The 19,178-nt window shown below is 39.2% G+C and overlaps 2 protein-coding genes across 2 annotated transcripts; one reads left to right on the plus strand and one right to left on the minus strand.

Moving 5' to 3' along the window:
* Window positions 1–10,590, minus strand: LOC117295374. The gene is made up of 2 exons (XM_033777991.1): window positions 10,528–10,590; window positions 1–3,496 (listed from the first exon to the last, which is right to left on the minus strand). The coding sequence occupies exon 2, from the start codon at window positions 3,358–3,360 to the stop codon at window positions 208–210; it is 3,153 nt and encodes a 1,050-aa protein (XP_033633882.1). The 5' UTR covers window positions 3,361–3,496; window positions 10,528–10,590; the 3' UTR covers window positions 1–207.
* Window positions 10,591–10,774: 184 nt separating this feature from the next.
* LOC117295375 (pyroglutamyl-peptidase 1-like) lies at window positions 10,775–18,686 on the plus strand. The gene is made up of 5 exons (XM_033777992.1): window positions 10,775–10,921; window positions 13,063–13,235; window positions 13,641–13,754; window positions 14,174–14,292; window positions 14,485–18,686. The coding sequence occupies exons 1-5, from the start codon at window positions 10,891–10,893 to the stop codon at window positions 14,654–14,656; spliced, it is 609 nt and encodes a 202-aa protein (XP_033633883.1). The 5' UTR covers window positions 10,775–10,890; the 3' UTR covers window positions 14,657–18,686.
* The last annotated feature ends 492 nt before the right edge of the window (window positions 18,687–19,178 follow it).

The following is a 19,178-nucleotide window of genomic DNA, read 5'->3' on the forward strand; positions in this document are numbered from 1 at the left end:
GTACCTTGTTTGGTAGATACGTGCGCTATATAAGACTTCGATATTATTATTATTATTAAAATATCTGAAGAGATAGATGACAAAAATGAAGGCATGGATTTTAGTGGCAGTCAGTTAAAACGCCAGGCATCTGATGCAGACATCTTTTTACTTTCTCTGACATTTTTTGTATAGGAAGAGGACTGACAGACTCTAGTGCATTGTGTATTATTTAGGACTGTGCTCCCCCTGTATAAAATGAATGGTGAACTCGTACTTATCCCTGAAAACAGCACCGCACTGATTGCATTCAAAAGCACTACGCCTGCCATGGCAACCCATGTGCATGATATACATGACACTATCGCTAAAGATGACATCACAATGTTCACAGGCATAGCTGGTGGTCTGTGTCTGTCCTGTATCAAGATCTACTCTGGTGAAAGAGTCTCTCTTGACTGGCATATTAGTCTTGGTCTCTTCCTCTGTACCTGAGCTGCTGCCTGCTTGTTGAGATGTGGCATCAGGAACTTGCATATCATGGGAGACATGAGGCACCTGATGCTCATCGCTGGATACTGAAGACTGTATTCTCTGCTCCCATGGGACATTATTCGTAGAAGAGGTTCCTTGAACCAGAAGGTGTCTGATTAATGAGTCTGAACCAAGGCTTCCTTGGCCAGAGTCAGGCAGTCTTGTGCTGCCAGAGCTTGGATACTTGTATCCAGAAAGAGTTTTGATGTCTGGTTTGATATCTCTCTGCTCATTGAGAGGGAATGTTTGCTGTTCACGATTGACAGATGGACCAGCTCGATGTGAGCTACTCAGCTCTGCTGACTGATTACAGCTGCTATCATCAGCGAGGGCAGTGGGTGGACTATGGCAACTTTTATCAGAAACCAGCCTGACTCGCTTCCTGGCAAGATTGTGAGGGTCAGGTTGGTGGAGATTAGTTGACTGGGCCCAGCGGAAAGACCTGACCTGGCGGGCAGGTGGAGGATCCCCAATATGTGTGGTCATGACAGGCTGACTGTTCATCACAGATGTTGGGATAGTAGAGCTGATGCTCTGACCAGTCGATGTCGGCAACTCGACATGAGTTGTCAGATATTGGCGAAGGATATTCTGTTGACCATGATTGAATGAGTAATTGGATGAGCCAACCACACCTGCCACAGTTGCTGTTGGAACAATACCCACACCACTACCAACTCTGTTTGCACTGCCTTGAAGTGCCTCTGGTAGTCTGCTCATTGCTGTTGCAGAAGAACCCTGCTCAGTTCTCTGCAATAACTCACGTACTGAACTTCCTCCAACCTGTCCGAGGCCTCCTCCAAGGGAATGAATTCCATGGCTGCCACCCATTCTTTCTTCAGTGTTGGTTGGCCAGTTGGTCCAAGAGGGATGTCGTTGCTGATCAGACAGTGTTTCCTCTGATCGCTTGGCCCTTTTCCATGCAGAAAAACCAGACTCATCTGCCTGCTTATTAGGACCTTGTCTTGAAAGGTAGTTTTGGCTAGTAAACCAATTGCTGTAATCACTGAACCTTAATTGGGATCTGCGGCGCAGGCCTGGTTGCATCTGACCTGCCATTTGAGGTCTGTGACTGTTAGGAGGCACTTGTTGGAGTGGTTGTTGGTGCTGCATGTCCCTTGTGTCTGGTTCTGAATCCTGCTGAGTTGTAGTCTGCTCTCCAGTGCTTGGCTCCTGTATCTGCTCAGCAATGTTTCGAAGCATGGAACTGATCAAACCATTTGAGCTTTCAGGTGTCTCTTCCCGCATCGGAGCTCTTGGTCTTGGCGGAATTACCTGATGAAAGACCAGCATAGGTTGGCTATTTTTTTTACCTTTCCTCAGTTTTGAGCTGTCATTTTCATTACCAACTTGTGGGCTGACGCTGCCATTAGAGTCTTCTTGGGGACCTGCTTGACTCGTCTCATCCTGCTGGGAACTTTGCGTGGGTTCTTTTGTTCCTAAGCTTGCGCTCCTTTTCCTTTTGGCTTTTGGGCGAAGTAAAGTCTCAAGGCGCTTTCCCTCCATATTAACAAAGTTAACAGGTTTACCAGTGAACTGTTTAGGAGAGTTCCTTGGGCGTAGCCTCCTCATACTTGGACTTGTGCTGATTGTACCCGGACTGAATCTTCTTGTTCCTGGACTAACACTGGTGTCTACATGCACATCCATTGGCTCTTGCTTAACCATCACAGGTACAAAATCCGAAGCTGAATCACATGGTGAGCAAGATTCCTCCTTTGGTGAGTTTCCAACTTTGATTTGTAAGTCGGACTTTAGTTGTTTCTTAGATGCTGGGGATACTGTTTCACCAAGAGATGATGTTGGGCCTTGCAAGTTCTCTTCTTTATACTGTACTGCTACATGTTTCTCTCTGTCTTCCCCACTGTTTGTCACCTCAAACTCTGGATTATCCTTTAATTCTTCATCTGTTCTGATTTCATAAGAAAGGTCTGTGCTTTGAGTTGCATTGTAGTCCTCCAGCAGTACACTGCTACACACTGTATTTCCTTGCGTAGTATCAACACTGCCTGGAATTGACATTGGATTAGATATTTTAATGGAAGGAATGTCCCCTTGGGGTTGGTCTTGTGCTACTCCAATGGTACATCCTGTTTGGAGTGAGTTGGTCTCAGAAGAAGGCGAGTAAAACTGTGGCATTTCAACAGTTTGGGTCTGATGAGTAGCATCTGGCATTTGTGATTTCATGATAGAGGCAACAGCAAAACTCTGAATCTCACAAAATGTCTGTATCTCCACAGCACATGGACTCTTGCTAACATTTGACAAAGCATTTGTTGGATTTGGAGGAGAAATGTTCAGGTCATCTTTGTCTTTTTTATTTGACTTTTGGGTTGGGTTACTCAACTTGTCAACACTTCCCCTAACCCTGTCATGCTCTCTTTCTGTCTGACAAACTTTGTCTTGTCCAACTGTTCTGCAGAAATCACCACTTGGGACAATTCCTGTATGTCCAGGGCGTTGGTGGTCAGCAATAGCTGGGGCATTACTGGTAGAGCACAGATGCTGATTACTTTCAACAATTTCAAGAGATGTCTGCCCTTCACTAGTCCCAATATTATGTTCCTCATCCTTTATATTTTCAAGTTCAACACAGTCTTGCAAATTATGTCCCAGCTCTGTGCAGCATGACTGTCCTTCCTCAGTCATTAAGTTTGGTTCTAACATTGTCTCCACACTATCACTGGATTTGACATTGTGTCCCACACTGCTCCCTCCATCACCATATCCAGCAGTCTCTGTTGACAGGGGAGACTCTGTTCTAGGATGACAATTGTTTTCCTGCATGCTGGTTCTAGCCACTTCCCCGTCCTCTATGAGGATGTCTTCAGTGTTACAGCCATCCATTGTGGAAGAATGACCGCACTTCACATACAAATGTAAGTGGAGAATGGAGTCACATGAGGGGGACAATCTGCCATCAGTCTTACATTTAATAGATGATTTTTATCCTATGTGAACTATCCGTTTTCCTAAGTGCAATCTGAAAAATAAAAGAATAAAATAGACCTTATAAATTGTTAAACTTTACCAGCTGACATTATAAATTGTGTCTCATACATGTAAACATTGTAAGCAGACAATAATTGTAGAGAAATCTTAGCATTTACATACAGCATTCATACTACTACAGTACTAGCGAAGAAAGCTAACATGGTTGAGATAAACCCAAATTGAACGACATGTAAACATTTCCCCTGTCCAGGATTTTTTTTTTTTTTTTAAATAGTCCTTTTTAAACAATAGCAGGAAAAACACAAAAGGTGTGACCAAATATTGCACAACAGACTTAAGAAAACCAAAATATTAAATGTGAAACTCAAATAACCAATTTTGTTATTTAAAAAAGAGTGTTGTACAGAAATGTATCTACAAAAGTATTTACAGTGATAGCAGGAGTGTGTTTTTTAGCAATATTTTTTCATATTAAAGTTACTAAGCCATCACTATAATATCATGCAAGCATTCAATGAGCGACATTGTATTTGAACAAAATAATCAATTCATCATTTGATTTATATTTATAACACACACACACTGTACGATCTACATAAATGCACAATGTAGATACAAGAGTTATTTAAATTATTATTGCAAAGAATAGGAAATGGCATGATGTTTCACTCTAGTGCTCAGAGTCTATCTTGAAGACAAAATGATAAAACAACAGAAGATATATATATGTTCACATACTGGTGGTAACAGAAGCAATCAACATGTTCAAAGTGGAACGAAATAAAAAGAGAGAGAGGGGGAGAAAGCACATATGAAAAAAGCAAGGGATGAACAATGTAGAGAGGAGGGTTAGAAAATGTAACTAGCAATGTACATGTAAATAGTATGAGGCCAGGCTTATTGGATGTGGATGAAAAGAACACAGCAAAGACAAAAGATTGTTCTTGGATGTTCAGACCATTGGTGGATTGAATGGTCTGAATGTCTGAAGACACCTTAATCCACAGTTTCTCCCTATTCAAACAAGCAGTCTCCCTGTGGTTAAAACCATACTATAGTGTCATGGCCGAGTGGTTAAGAGCATCAAATTCAAGTTCTTTTGCAGTCACCGGAGTGTGGGTTCGAATCCCGGTCGTGACACTTGTGTACTTGAGCAAGATACTTTACTATAATTGCTTCTCTTCACCCAGGGGTATAAATGGGTACCTGCGACGGTAGAGGTTAATATTGTGAATGAAAAAGCCTTTGAAGCGATATAAACTACTGCACAGGTTGTATACTCCCAAGGGAGCTGAGAAACATTAAAAGGGATGTTATTGGCCCTATGACTAGGGCACTAATGTAAAGCACATTGATACGGTTATTGTGAAATGCGCTATATAAGAATTGGTTATTATTATTATTAGTGTCTCAATGCCCTGTAAAATCATACATATAAAAATGGAGTGAATGGAAGATTGCAGTGGGGTCCTCTTGGACAGGAAGCTTTTGAGTGATTTGGAGATTGCAGTGACAGCCTCTAGGACAGTATTCAGTTTTTAAGTGACTTGAAAGATTGCAGTGGCGTCCTCTTGGTGAGTATTCAGCTTTTGGATGCTGACTTTGGATCTGTTTCCATAGAAACACCTCTTCATCAAAGAAGTTTTTGTTTACCTACATGTAGATACATAGAAACAAACATTGCAAGGTACTAAAGTAAATGAGATTAGTGGTGAAGGTGCAGGTGAAATAACTCCCTTGTCAAAATACTTGTGTATGGAGTATGGCCTGGGTAGCGCCACCTGTATGGCGGGTGAAGGTGTTTGATTCTCTGATGTTGTCTCTAGACAATGCTTCCTAATAATAATAATAATAATAATAATAATAAGACTTGTAATGCGCACATATCCACCCTGCTGGGTGTTCAAGGCGCAGTAAAACCAAAAACAAAACAAAAACAAAACACAACACAAAGAAAAACAGACACTTGTAACAAAATTAGTCATTGAAAACCTGTGACATAAGATAAGTTTTGAGAAGAGACTTGAATTTTACGGTACAAACACAAGATCGAAGATTAAGTGGTAGAGAGTTCCAGATGCGTGGCGCGGCTGAAGAAAAAGACCTGTCACCCCATGAGTGTCGAGACTTGGGTTCAATGAGGAGAAGCATGGAACTTGATCGAAGATTCCTTGATGGAGTGTAAACTTGAAGCAGTTCAGAAATATAGTGGGGAGCCTTGCCATTTAGAGCTTTGTGGACAATGAGCATCAGCTTGAAGATGATTCGTTGAGAGATATGGAGCCAGTGTAGTTGTTTCAGAATGGGGGTGATAGAACAGGATTTTCTAGACAATGTCACAATGCGGGCAGCAGTATTTTGGAGCCGTTGACGTCGGGAAATCTGGTTGTTAGGAAGACTGTGGAGAAGAGCATTGCCGTTGTCAAGACGAGAAGTAACAAATGCGTGAATGACCTTTTCAGTGGCACTTTTGTCCAAGTACTTGCGAATCTTACCTATATTCCTGATGTGATATGATGACAGACGAACAATGTCGTTGCTCAAGAATTAGCCTTAAAATTTTGAAAGTGTACAATGTCAGGTTGCTAGGAGATTGACATGTTTGAGCCTTGAAAGTTAACAGAAGAATTTTGTAAACTGTTCGAAACTTAACTGGGAGCCAATGCAATTGCGTTAGTACAGGTGTAATATGGTGAGAACGAGGCAGACAAGAAACGAGGCGAGCAGCAGTGTTCTGTACATGTTGAATTTTAGCAAGATCTTTATCGGGAAGTCCATACAGAAGTGAATTGCAGGAATCAAGTCTAGTAGTGACAAAGGCATGAACAAGACGAAGAGTAGTTGCTTCATCCAGGTAGCGGCGAATTTGTGATATTTCCCTAATAGCCATGAGAGCTCCTTTGCAAACATTATCAACTCATGCACAATAATGAATCCATAATAACACCGAGGTTACGGGCAAATTCAGATGGTTCAATGACAGACTGGGCAATTTGTACTGTTGGCGGAGAAATCTTTTTTGCGAAACGAGATCTCAAAAATAAAATCTCAGTTTTTGAGTCATTCAAAGCAAGTTTATTTGACAACGCCCAAAGATTTGACATCTTGAATGCACACTTCAACTTTGCAATGGCAGAAGCGCGATCAGCTGGATCAAATGTAATGTAAAGCTGGGTGTCGTCAGCGTAAGCAACACTAGAAATACCATGGGCAGCAATGAGGTCTTGCAAGGGTGCACTGAACAATATCAATTCAAGTGGCCCAGCTACAAAACCTTGTGGAACACCACACCAGAGATGATGGTGATCTGATTTAACATTGTTGATGAGAACATGCTGGGTTCTGTTGTTCAGATAAGAAGAGAACCAGTTAAGGGCAGTTCCAGTAATTCCATAGCGTGAAGATAAACGTTGGATGAGATGCTCATGGTTGATAGTGTCAAATGCAGCTGAAAAATCTAACAGCACGAGGATTGCTTCCTTATGGTTGTCCAGTGCACGTAAGATTTCGTCCTGCACACGAACAAGAGCAGTCTCAGTACTGTGGAAAGGACGATAAGCAGACTGCATTTTAGCATGGAGGTTATTTTCATGGAGATAGTCATGAAGTTGACTAACAACAGCACGCTCAATCAATTTGGAGATGAATCTCAAGTTAGAGATAGGACGATAATTTGACAAACACTCTGGGTCCAAATGTTGCTTTTTCAGAAGTGGCAGGATGCAAGCCTCCTTAAGATGATCAGGGAAATGACCAAAAGACAAAGATAAATTAATAATCTCTGAGAAGACTGGCAGCAATTCAGAATAACACTCCTTAAAAACAGATAATGGCAGAGGGTCCAGCTTGCAGGAGGTAATCGAACAAGATTTGATCATCTTCATCACTTCATCAGAAGTGACTACACGAAAAGTGGCAAATGACGAAGTACATTGATCATGAATGTCAATGGAGATGGGTGAAGGATGATTATTATCAAATCTGCCATACAGTTTCTTAATTTTGTCTTCGAAGAAACTAGCGAAATTGTTGGCAAGATCAACAGGATTATCAAAATATTGTCAATAACACGGAACAGACTTCGTTGGTTGCACTCGGATACTTGATGGCGATGATAATTAGATTTACTATTGTTTACAAGGTCTCTGTATATAATACACTGTTCTTTTTATACAACTCATGATGCACAGCAAGGCCAGATTTTATCCACTTTCGCTCACGACGACGTTTCACTTGCTTGGCTGCACGTAAAGTATCGCTATACCATGGAGCATGAGGGCGTAGTATTACAGTTTTTAGAACTTCAGGAGCATGATTATCTAGAATATCCTTAAGAACAGAATCGTATTGCAAAACAAGTTCATCTAAATCGATGGCAGGATCCGTCATCAAAGAAGAGTTACAAATATCAGATTTAAAAGAAGGCATATCAATTGAACGAAGTTTGCGAGTAAGTAATGTCTTAGTTGATGCTGGAGGGCGAGCAATATTAATCAGACACTTCACAGCAGCATGGTCAGAAGGAAGATCATGATGAGTTAAAACCGAAGAAATTAAATCATCAGTGACATTAGAAATCAGTAAATCCAATGTATGTCCAGCGATATGAGTAGACGAAGTAACATGTTGTTGAAGGTTGGAAGGTTGTTTTCCATAATGTTCATTTGTACCAATGCACATGTACAGTAGTTCCAATAAGTGCCTGCAGAAGGCCCAATTAATGAGTTGTCCAGTAAGGAATCATCACAAGGTGTGAGACCAAACAGGAAGAAGGTCAACAGGAGGATGAATGGCTTCACTGTTCCACAAGCAAGGTGCCAAAACTAGCACAATGCAATAAACAGTCACACTAGAAGATAATCCGGGATTACCATGGGCAGGTTCAATAAACAGAGGTGAATGAAGAGTCCATGTACATGTAGATGGCAAAACATTGTTGAAATCCAAATTAATAAGAAAACTCAGCGAAATGTTTTCATTAAAAACTCAAATGTAGAATCAGGAAACAGCACCAAAAGAGTCCAGTAGATTCCTGGTACAAAGCTCTATCCACAGATATAAAATTGAACACAATAGGAGCTCAAAATACATAAATAATTGCAGAAAAGAGAGAGAGAGAACACTTTAGTGGTCGCTTGTAAGGCGCACCAACACAGTAAGTGGTTGGGTTCATCCAAGGTGAAAGGGCGAGTGGGAAGGTTTTTTACCCTAACCCAACCCCAACCTTCCACCACCCACAATTGTCAATCCTAACCCTAACACTACCCCTACCCTAGCCCTGGTAGGACGTCAGTCAGTGCCACTGCACCGACGTCCTGGGTATAAAGGTTCTTTACAATGCGAACACAAATTTGACTACAATTTTCTTTATTTTTTACCTGATTTGAGAAGTTGAAATTCCGTTCATATATTCATAGTGTCCCTAACTATATTTTCAACGAGTTTACAGCTAACAAATATATCCATGGAAGAAATTATTTCTGAAAATATGTCGAAGTTCTGCACTGGCAATGTTGATCATCATATACCAATTGATAGTGTGAGCCCAAGTGCGCATGGCTTTAGAGTGCAGCGCGTTGTCTTGCCGCTATTCGCCGTCAACTGGGTAGGTGCCATCAAATCGCCTTCAACTCCTCCAATACACATTTAAAATCCAGGAGGCATAAAACTGGAAAGCACTTCACCTCAAATAGAGTTCTTTAAAGTTTCAGGTTGAATTTCGGTTACAAAGTGAGTTTTTTTCTTAAAAAATATTTATAAGCAGCAAAGCCGTCTGCCGCCATCTTGCTTTTTCACATGGCTTCTTCTTGTCATATAGACGGACAACAGAGGGCGCTTTCCTGCGCACGTATATTTTGTTCCTAGGACAGATGAGGCCACTTAGCATGCGCCAATTTAACGGCCTCATCTGTCCTGGGAAAAAGATACGCTTCCAGCACATGGAGTTTTGGCACAAGACGTCTATGCTCGGTATACTATGTACTGCGCTTTGTGTAAATTGCTCGCTGACTATTATCCACCTGGTAATAGTTAAAAACAGGACAGTTCTTTTCAGAACTGAGAAGTCTCTCGAACCTCCGATTATCTACTCCACGGCAGTAGAATAAAGCAAGACAGTTCCATAAGAACATTTCTACCTGGCAAGTAGATACACACATGGTGTTACCGCAAACCAAATATACATTATCCATCTGCTTAGTGAGTGGTTGAGGCAAGTTGATGGCGCCGCCAGTGATCAGTGCAAGAAAGTGTTTACACGGAAGTTAGTGCACGACGTGGGAATGGAAAACGTAAATTTCAATTTTCTTTTCACAAAATATTAACACCAAAGGAGACAATTCAACAATTTTAAATAACGCGGGCTTGGAGTTCCAACTACAAGGAACATGTGAGTAAAAGTTCACACTCCCAACTTAGGTAGAAATATTTTAACAGATTTTTGAAAAAATTTCGCAATGGTACGGGACCTTTATACCCTGGACTCCGTCGCGTTGCATGCAACGGAGGAGTCCAACCTGGGCTAACCCCTACCCCTACCCAACCCCCACCCCCCCTTTACCCTATATATTCTAACCCTATCCCTAAACATGCCAAACCATCACCCTCACCCCCTCCCCCGCGAATCCAGTCACCCGTGTTTGTGGCTTCAGTCATGTCAGTGTATGTTATGTGATGCAACACAACACAACACGACATTAATGTGCATGGTTGTTCTGTTGTGGCTTCACCCGTATGAAGCCACACAACACAACCACATCATTGTAAATTACAATACAATGTAATGTGCATGATTGTGGCACGGAACTGGGCTTTATATGTCGGTTCGTATATATCTCGAAATAAATTACCCTCCATCCTTTTCTATTAAATTATACTGATATCATAATAGTATTGATACTCTCCATCACAAAAAACACAATTGATTCTTCTTACCTCAAATAATGTATTATAGCCTTCAGTTATTTACAATCACATACTTTCAGATAAATAAATCTTTACTCTATATTCATATGGTGCTCATAAATTGGAACTTTAACCACAAGGAAATAATCTATTTACCATTTTCAACACCTTTGTGCGACGGCTGCGCTTGACTTTTTCGAGTTTGACGCCATGTTTGTAGATCAATCTCTCATATAGCTGTGTTTACCAGCTAGATTTACACCTTGCTAAACATGGATATAGAACGTGCACCAGTGAATGACCTATGCCCTCAACGTTTAGTGTGGTGCTCAATTAAGTCCCGATGCCATACCCGATGCGCTACAGAACAAACTAGGTGTACGACTGTATAAGAAGTGGAAAGTAACAGAGTTCATTCGGTGTCATTCGCTCACTGACAGTCCTCGTCAAAACAGCTGATCGACAAAATAAAACTTTAACAAGAAATTGTTTTCGTGGAGTTTTCCCATCCGAAACAGCATGCCTGACAAGAGAACTGTAGTTGTTACTGGTAAGATCGTTCCGTCTCGTTTTTATTGGAGATCTACCAAGTTTTCATTCTAGATTAGAAAAAGTAAATTGTAATGTTGCCCTTTTGAAGTTTGATTGATTTGACAAGTCGACTCAACCATTGTCAACCCAAGCATAAAAAAACTTACTTAAACTTACTTGAATCCACCGACGCCATCACACAACTGGGGAGGAGACGGTGGTTCTGGTTACTGGGGCAGATAGCTTAGATAAGCTTATGTAGAGCCCCCCGACGTTCTTTTAGGAATTTATCCACATGTCCCTTGAAAATGTTCACACTTGAAGCTTCAATTGCCTTTCGAGGGAGAATGTTCCAGTAGTTGACCACTCTCTGGCTAAACCAGAACTTCCTGAGGTTTCATTTCATTTCATTTCATTTTATTTGTTGAGGTTGAGGTTGGAGTTGAGGTTGGATCTTGATTTGTACAGTTTAAGTTGGTGACCCCTGTGCTGCACGGTTGACAAATCAAAGAAGTGTTCAGGGTTCAAGCCCTCAAGGCCCCTGAGTATCTTAAAGGTCTCGATAAGATCTCCTAGCAGCCTCCTGCACTCCAGGGTGGTCAATTTCACTTCCCTGAGTCTGTGAACGTAGTCTAGGTGAGATAGACCTCCAATCATTCGCAATGCTCTCTTTTGCACTCTTTCTATTACATTAGGTCAATGTCCCTTTGAAGATGAGGCCTCCACGCCTGTACACAGTAATCTAGGTGTGGTCTAACCAGTTCTTTGTACAGTCTGATGATTGTTGTTTTGTCTTTGTTCGTAATGGTTCTGTTGATTAGCCCCAGGGCTCTGTATGCGCTTTTGACTGCCTTCGCACAGTGGGTACTTGCATTTAGTGACTGATGGATGATTACCCCAAGATCTCTTTCTTCACTTACTGTCTGAATTATACTGTCACCAATGGAGTAGTTGTGCTTGATGTTACTATGCCCGAAGTGGAGGCACTTGCATTTGTCAATATTAAATAACATTTGCCAGTCATCAGACCACCAGTAAAGGCGATCGAGGTCGTCCTGAAGAGCGCGAGCATCTGCTGGGGTTTTCACTTTTCTGAAGACCTTGGTGTCGTCAGCAAACTTCAGGACCGAACTCAAGATATCCTCGTCAATGTCGTTGATGTAGATGATGAACAACAACGGGCCAAGAACAGAACCTTGGGGGACACCGCTTTTAACTCCTGACCAGTCCGATTGGGCCCCGTTTACCACACCCTCTGTTGTCTGTCAGACAGCCATGCCTCAATCCAAGCAGCAGTTGATTCACCTATCCCATGTGATCGTAGTTTCGTCAGTAACGTCTGGTGTGGAACTCGGTCGAAGGCTTTACTGAAATCGAGGTACACTGCATCAACAGGGTTGCCATCATCAACGGTCTTTGTTTCAAGCTCCAGAAAAGTTAAAGCAAGGACCAGATCTATATGATGAGTCAAGTGATGAAGTGCAGCTGACGAGTTACAATTAATAATTATTTGCTAGTTTTATTGTTTGTACAAGAACATCATGGAGAAAGAGATGAGATGTTGTCAATAAAATGGCAGATTATTATTATTTATGATAACTATTATTATATTATGCCATTGTCATTCTCTTGTTTCTGTCGACTTAGTAAAAATAGTACAGTAGTTTCAGCTTAGTTGTAACAGTGGATTTCTTTTTCGAAATTTTGACATTATCAGTCAAAATTTCAAAAAAAGGAGTACAGCGCCCCAGTTACCGGGTCTAGTTTCAGATGAGTTGTCAGATTTATAAAGTCAATTGCATACCCATTAGCTCCCTTTTGATTTTTGATTTTAGACAACTGTCATTTTTCATTGTAAAAATGTAATGATCAAAATCATATTTATTTGATTTGGACAAATAAATTATTATTTTTGGCTTGTATTTGTAATCAGTATACTGTAGACCTAGTGAAAAAATGATGGTCAAAGTTGGCATTTGTCCCCATTTTCATTGTATTAATTAAATGGAATCATAAGTTGATGAAGTATTGTGGAATACTTGTTGGTATGTTATTTAATGTTATTATTTATCACATTGTGTTTAAAACTTTAATGATATCTGTAAAACAATGTTGTGCACACACTTTAAACTAGTGTTCATTGATTTGTACTTTTCAAAGGATTTGGACCCTTCTGGGAACACAAGGTGAATGCCAGCTGGGCAGCAGTTCAGGAATTACAGCGTTTGGGCCTTCAGGATAAAGACATAGAACTCATCACTGTAGAAGTTGCTGTTGAGTATGAGTCTGCTAAGAAACTAGTACCCCAACTTTGGAAAGAGTATGACCCATGTGTACGTACAGTATGTGTGAACAACTGAAATGCTTAACCCATTCTTTGACCAAGAGTTATCCCTGAGATGTGTCAAAACTACTGTAGGGCATTCTGGACCCCAATATGAAATACAACTTAACAATGGGGGATTTGTGAGGATTACGGTAAACAGAAAAATAAGTTGAAGAGACACACACACACACACACTGAACAAACAAACACAATACCACATAATCATATCAGTAAAATGGACACACAGAATTTGTTAACAAAATCCTTTTTGTTTGATTTTAAAGTTTTAGACTTGTCAATAATGGTATGCCCCTTAAGACCCCTTCCTTGGGAAAGAAGTGAATAATCTTTAAAAAAAATCAATCTCCTAATTTTAAATAATGACATTTATTTCAAATTCTTGAAACAACAGCTTGTGGTCCATGTTGGTGTGTCAGGCATCGCTAAAGAGCTAACATTGGAGCAGCAAGCACATAACACAGGTTATGATAAACCAGATGTTGGGTATTTAATTCCCCCTACTAAGGTAAGTTGGATGCACTAAGAGCTAAATTGATTAGAGGGCTAAATGGCTCTTGACTTTAAAGCAGTGCGGGCGCATTGATGGATGTCATGGACGTGTACAAACCTTTGTAAATGGTAGAGCGTAAAGTTTGTTTGATCTGTAAATATGCCTAATTTTGCTTGAAGCAGAGTGCAAACATACATTTTTTGTGTATCAGTTACATAAACATCATTTGTATCTATTAAATCATTATTATTATAGAACCATAAAACGCCATACTCTGGTCAAATAATGGAAACATTGTGTTTGTGGTCTACCTTTGACCTCGTAGGGGGGCTTTAGGTCTTACATTGTAAACCTTCTGGCATTTTATTTAGAATGTTGTTGTAGTAAGATCAATATCATAATAAATCTTCCACTCATTCCACTCCATTATGCAGTGCTGTTATCAAGATGGTCCTGACTGTATTTTAAGCCAAATCAATATGTCAGTTGTCTGCAATGATGTCAACTCATCTAACTGTCCCACCAATGCAGTTGTGTCTTACAATGCTGGAAAGTAAGTTTTAGATAAATTCATTTCACTTCTTAAGTCACATTTAAGTTGTCCTACTGCCTAACTATTACAATATCATCCACATGGTTTTTATTGACTACATGTGATGGCCTGATAGCCAAATATCTTTCTAATGAGACTGTTTTTTCCCGGCCAAGTGATAAACATTTTACTTTTGTTAATTCCCCCATGTAGATACCTGTGTGATTTCGTCTACTACATCTCCCTTTACCAAAACTGCGCCCAGACTGCCTTCATCCATGTACCACCGCTAGGCAAGCCATACTCTGTCAGACAACTAGGAGAAGGTTTAAGAGCTGCTATACACAGCATTCTCAAGCAAGTAAGGCACACCAAGGATTCGTGATGCTGGCCATCCAGCCCCGCCCCCGAAAAAAATCTTTGGTTTGTGAATCTTACACAGTGGATCCGATAATACGAATCATGTATCATGTCTGTTAATTTTAATGTAGTTGTTAGTGGGAGCAGTGTAATTGGACTATACTGAATGACCAGGCCTTGAGCTTTGTTATTCTACAACCCTTCTGACTGGCGTCACACTTTAAAACCAAAAAAAAAGGTCTGCCATGCTGCGATACATGCACATGTACAAAGTAGGATATTTACATTTGTGTGGTCACAAACTTCCCATCCATTCTGGGCAAGTTTTGGGCTGTTTCAGGCTGCAAACCTAAGCTACAATATGTGGAACACTCTCCCATGACTCGGGTTGAAGCTCAATGCCTGGTTTACTAATAATTGTGTGAATAAAGTGTGTTTTAGTGGTTCTTGTGGATTTTTTAACTGAGATTTAAAGAGATTAATTTGTGATGTAAGCTTTTAAAGGTAATGTTTCATAGATAGAATCTTTACAAGCAACTTTTGTATGTACATGTTAATGCACAGAGCACCAACTCATGCATATTATAATAATATCAAGATGTTTAATTTTTTCTTGGAAGGAAGAGTGATGTTTTGTTGTTGTAATTAATGCGAAGCCTGGCCGGCCCAGGATGTATTATTTAAATTAAACAAATCATGGAATAACTAATGGCAGTAGAGTATACATGTGCAGAGAAAAACCTTTTTTTTGGTGGTCCATTACCAGGAGAGAATTCTTTCTAAAATGCTTTTTGTCCAGAGCTCTGCAGGGTTCACTACTCCCTCAATGCATAGACTTGCTTGGGATAACCAGCCTTTCCAACCTTAAGTTAAAAGCTAATGTGTATTTTTAAAGCCTTGTTTGCAGAATCCTCAAAGAAATAATCATTATTACCTTCAAGTACGCGCTAATCCTCCAATCAGATTTGCAGAATGGAGTGGTGATAAAAACCTATATTGCACGGCTAATATCACTACCTGCGTCTATGTCACGCGCCAAGTTTGCTTGAAGATAAATACATTATCACATGCGCGCTCATGGTCATGGAAAAATAAAGCGCGTCTGCGTCCCATATCCAACTCGGCCTTCAGCCTCGTTGGATATGGGACGCAGAAGCGCTATATTTTTCCGTAATCCACTCGTGCTTGTGTGATAACTTATAATATGTTTGAAAGTACAAAGTATCACAGCAACAACATTGAAACCTAAGAGGAGGAATCTTCAAGCAGACCAAAGAGCTATATATGTAGCTCTATGAAGCAGACACAAACCTCAGCTTTGATCTTGACCATCCGTTCTTTACAATGTTAAAAATATACATAGCAAATTATTTCTCAAAGACATGATATTATTAGGTGAATATGTGTACAGCAACATTCAATCAGGCGCAAAATTATATGAAGCAGAAGCTAATAGATATTAATTTTCAGAGTAGAAGTTTGAGAGCAGTTGAAGTTAATCATCTTAAAGTTGAAAAAGGAAGGTGACCATTTTCAGGGTATAAAATAAGACACTTCTTGACACCTCCGCCTGCAAGATTGTAATCAGAAGTAGGCTATGTTTTATGATGAATGTTTAATTCAAGTTTGTCAGGAATTTGAAAGCAAGTTAAAGATGCAGTCTTCTGTAGTACATGTACATGTATTTGATCGCTAGATTCATGTATTCATGTATCTTTTAAAGATAAAAAGACGTTCAGGAGTAATTGCATGGTGAAATAGGTTCATTTGTATAAATGGAGAATGAACAAGCTTTCATGCAAATAGATTTCTGCAAAAATCACATCACAATGTCTCAAGTCACTGAAAATTCTTCCTTGGTGAATTGGTGTCAACTTTTGCAAAGTGGAATTCCACTTTAAATTCCAACAGTTTCGATTTGCCATCTCATGTCTAGAATAATTTAGATCCTTTTTTTTTAAATATATATATTTTTTCAAATTGCATATCTATTAAACGAAATATTTTCCAATACAGATTTTATTCTTCTTGAAGTCTTTTTCTTCTCAATATATTAGTTATCACACAAGCGCGAGTGGAATACAGAAAAAAAATAGCACTTCTGCACTCCAAATTCAACAAGGCCACAGACCAATTGGATATGGGACGCAGACATGTATTTTTGTTTGTATTCCATGAGTTTATGTGTGATAAAATTTTCTCTTCCAGCCTCAATTAGTCAACCTCGTAAAGAGTTCATGACGAACAGCATGCTTGCACAAAATATAGAATGCAATTTTTTTCACTGAACGTATGCAGAGCATGACACATTGACAGTCACAACACGCAGAGTGCAATATAAAAACTGGGAGTAGGTTATGGCTTATTATGACACTCCAGTTCGAGCATCTGATTTGAGGATTAGAGCGTACTGGAAGATTATTACTATAGTCAATCAAAGTATTTATTTTTGTCTCGGCTTCTCCCCAATGTTTGTTAACCCAGAGAATACTTCAAAATTTATGCTGTAAAGTCTTTTGGAAAATTAGTATTACATGTATGTGCAGTGTCAAACTAGATCAAAAACAAACTTCAGTACAATTTTGGATGAAAAAAAGGTTGGTGTGTTATTTAGCTACACATTTCCTTGTTTTTTGGAAAAACCTTAAAACCTTTCCAAGTACTATTCTTAAAGTGTATCTGTAGTTAGGCATAATATAGTTGAAAACTATAATTCCTCAACAAGGGAAATTGTTACCATGTAAAATTGTTTCTATATATTTTTTTACATTTTGTTTATTTAATTATTATTCATAAATACCTCAAACAGTTTCGCTTTTCCTAATTATTTGTAATCGACCCCTGGTCCTGGTCCATTAATTATTATGACACTTGTAAAGCGCAAACATATCCACCTAACAAGTAGGCGCTCAAGGCGCGACAAAGAAAAACAATGAACAAAATCAAGATATCACTCCTGTAAAACCTGTAAAACGTGCCTGTAATCTATGGTCAATTAACCTTTACAATTGTTGGCATGCTGTAAAGAATCCAACATACATGTTTGGTGTAGTATTTGTTTTCAATGACTCTTGTTCAAACCAGCATAAATTAAAGACTTGGATTTTCCTTATTATGGTACAAACCTTCCATCTCTTTACTAATACATATACATACATACAAAAATGTTTTATATACCGCCACATCAAGACCACAGCGGTTTGAAGTTGAAGTTGAAGTTTTGATTGTCATCAAATCTTATATAATTTGAAAGCCAGACTTTTCATGCCATGTGCAATTTTGCTATGCTGACAAGCAGGCTGTTTTTTTCTTTTTTAAGATATTTTAATTATTAGCATTTTACAGTTTTGTATTAATTACCTAGAGATCATTTAAGATACTAACATACATGTTGTTTGTGACGTTAATAATAATAATAACCAATTTGCAAAGAAGTTTATGTCATTGGATTGAAATTGTGTGATATAATATGTCTTGTGTTATGGGAGAATGGAGTAATCAGTTGACATGGTTAAAGAAAACAATCAACAATCCATGAATGGGTTTATTGTGATGTTTATAGACATGAATGGTCTCGGGTTAAAACTACATTAATGGTGCTAGTAGGTAAGAGCAAAGAAGAATTACCAGGTACATCCATTCTTCTTAATGTACACATACCAGGCTAAGCATTCTGTTGTAAATATGTATCCAGTTTATAACCTACATGTATAGTGTTCCCAAGTTTCATTCACCTTTGAAAACTTAACAAATAAAACAACAATCGCTTTATCAGGTTTTGTGCACATTCATATAACGGGCTAATTTTGATGATGGCAACATAAATGAGCAATGGTTCTTATGGAGTCTGCACATGCATTTTCCTTGACAGTGTTCATTATTTCCAATAGAATTGATTAAGGATTGGTAATTTGGTATACAGTCAACTCTCAGATTCAGACTATTTGTTACTTTAAACAAATACAATCAATGTTAAATGTTTTGTCTCTAAACTTGTACTGTTTCTCCGAAATAATTTGAATCCATGATTACAGAATAAACGAGTATGACATTGGGTTATGTTTATCTGCTCTGTTTTTAAATGCAGTGGACACTTGGTAATTACTCAAAATAATTAATGGCACAAAACCTTACTTTGTAACGAGAAATGGGGAGAGGTTGGTGGTATAAAACATTGTGAGAAACAGCTCCCTCTGAAGTGACCTAGTTTTGGAGAAAGGAGTAATTTTCCATGAATTTGATTTCGAGACCTCAAGTTTAGAACTTGAGGTCTCGAAATCAACCATCTAAATGCACACAACTTCGTGTGATAAGGGTGTTTTTTTCTTTCATAGTTATCTTGCAACTCCGACGACCGATCGAGCTCAAATTTTCATAGGTTTGTTATTTTATGCATATGTTGAGATACACCAAGTGAGAAGACTGATCTTTGACAATTACCAATAGTGTACACTGTCTTTAATGAATGAATGAATGTTGTTATGTAAGAGTTGTTTGCATGTACTTTTAAAATTATTGATGTAAACTTGTGTCTCTGACTGAGTTGT

Source organism: Asterias rubens, chromosome 10 (assembly GCF_902459465.1).
Source record: "Asterias rubens chromosome 10, eAstRub1.3, whole genome shotgun sequence".
Classification (NCBI taxonomy): domain Eukaryota; kingdom Metazoa; phylum Echinodermata; class Asteroidea; order Forcipulatida; family Asteriidae; genus Asterias; species Asterias rubens.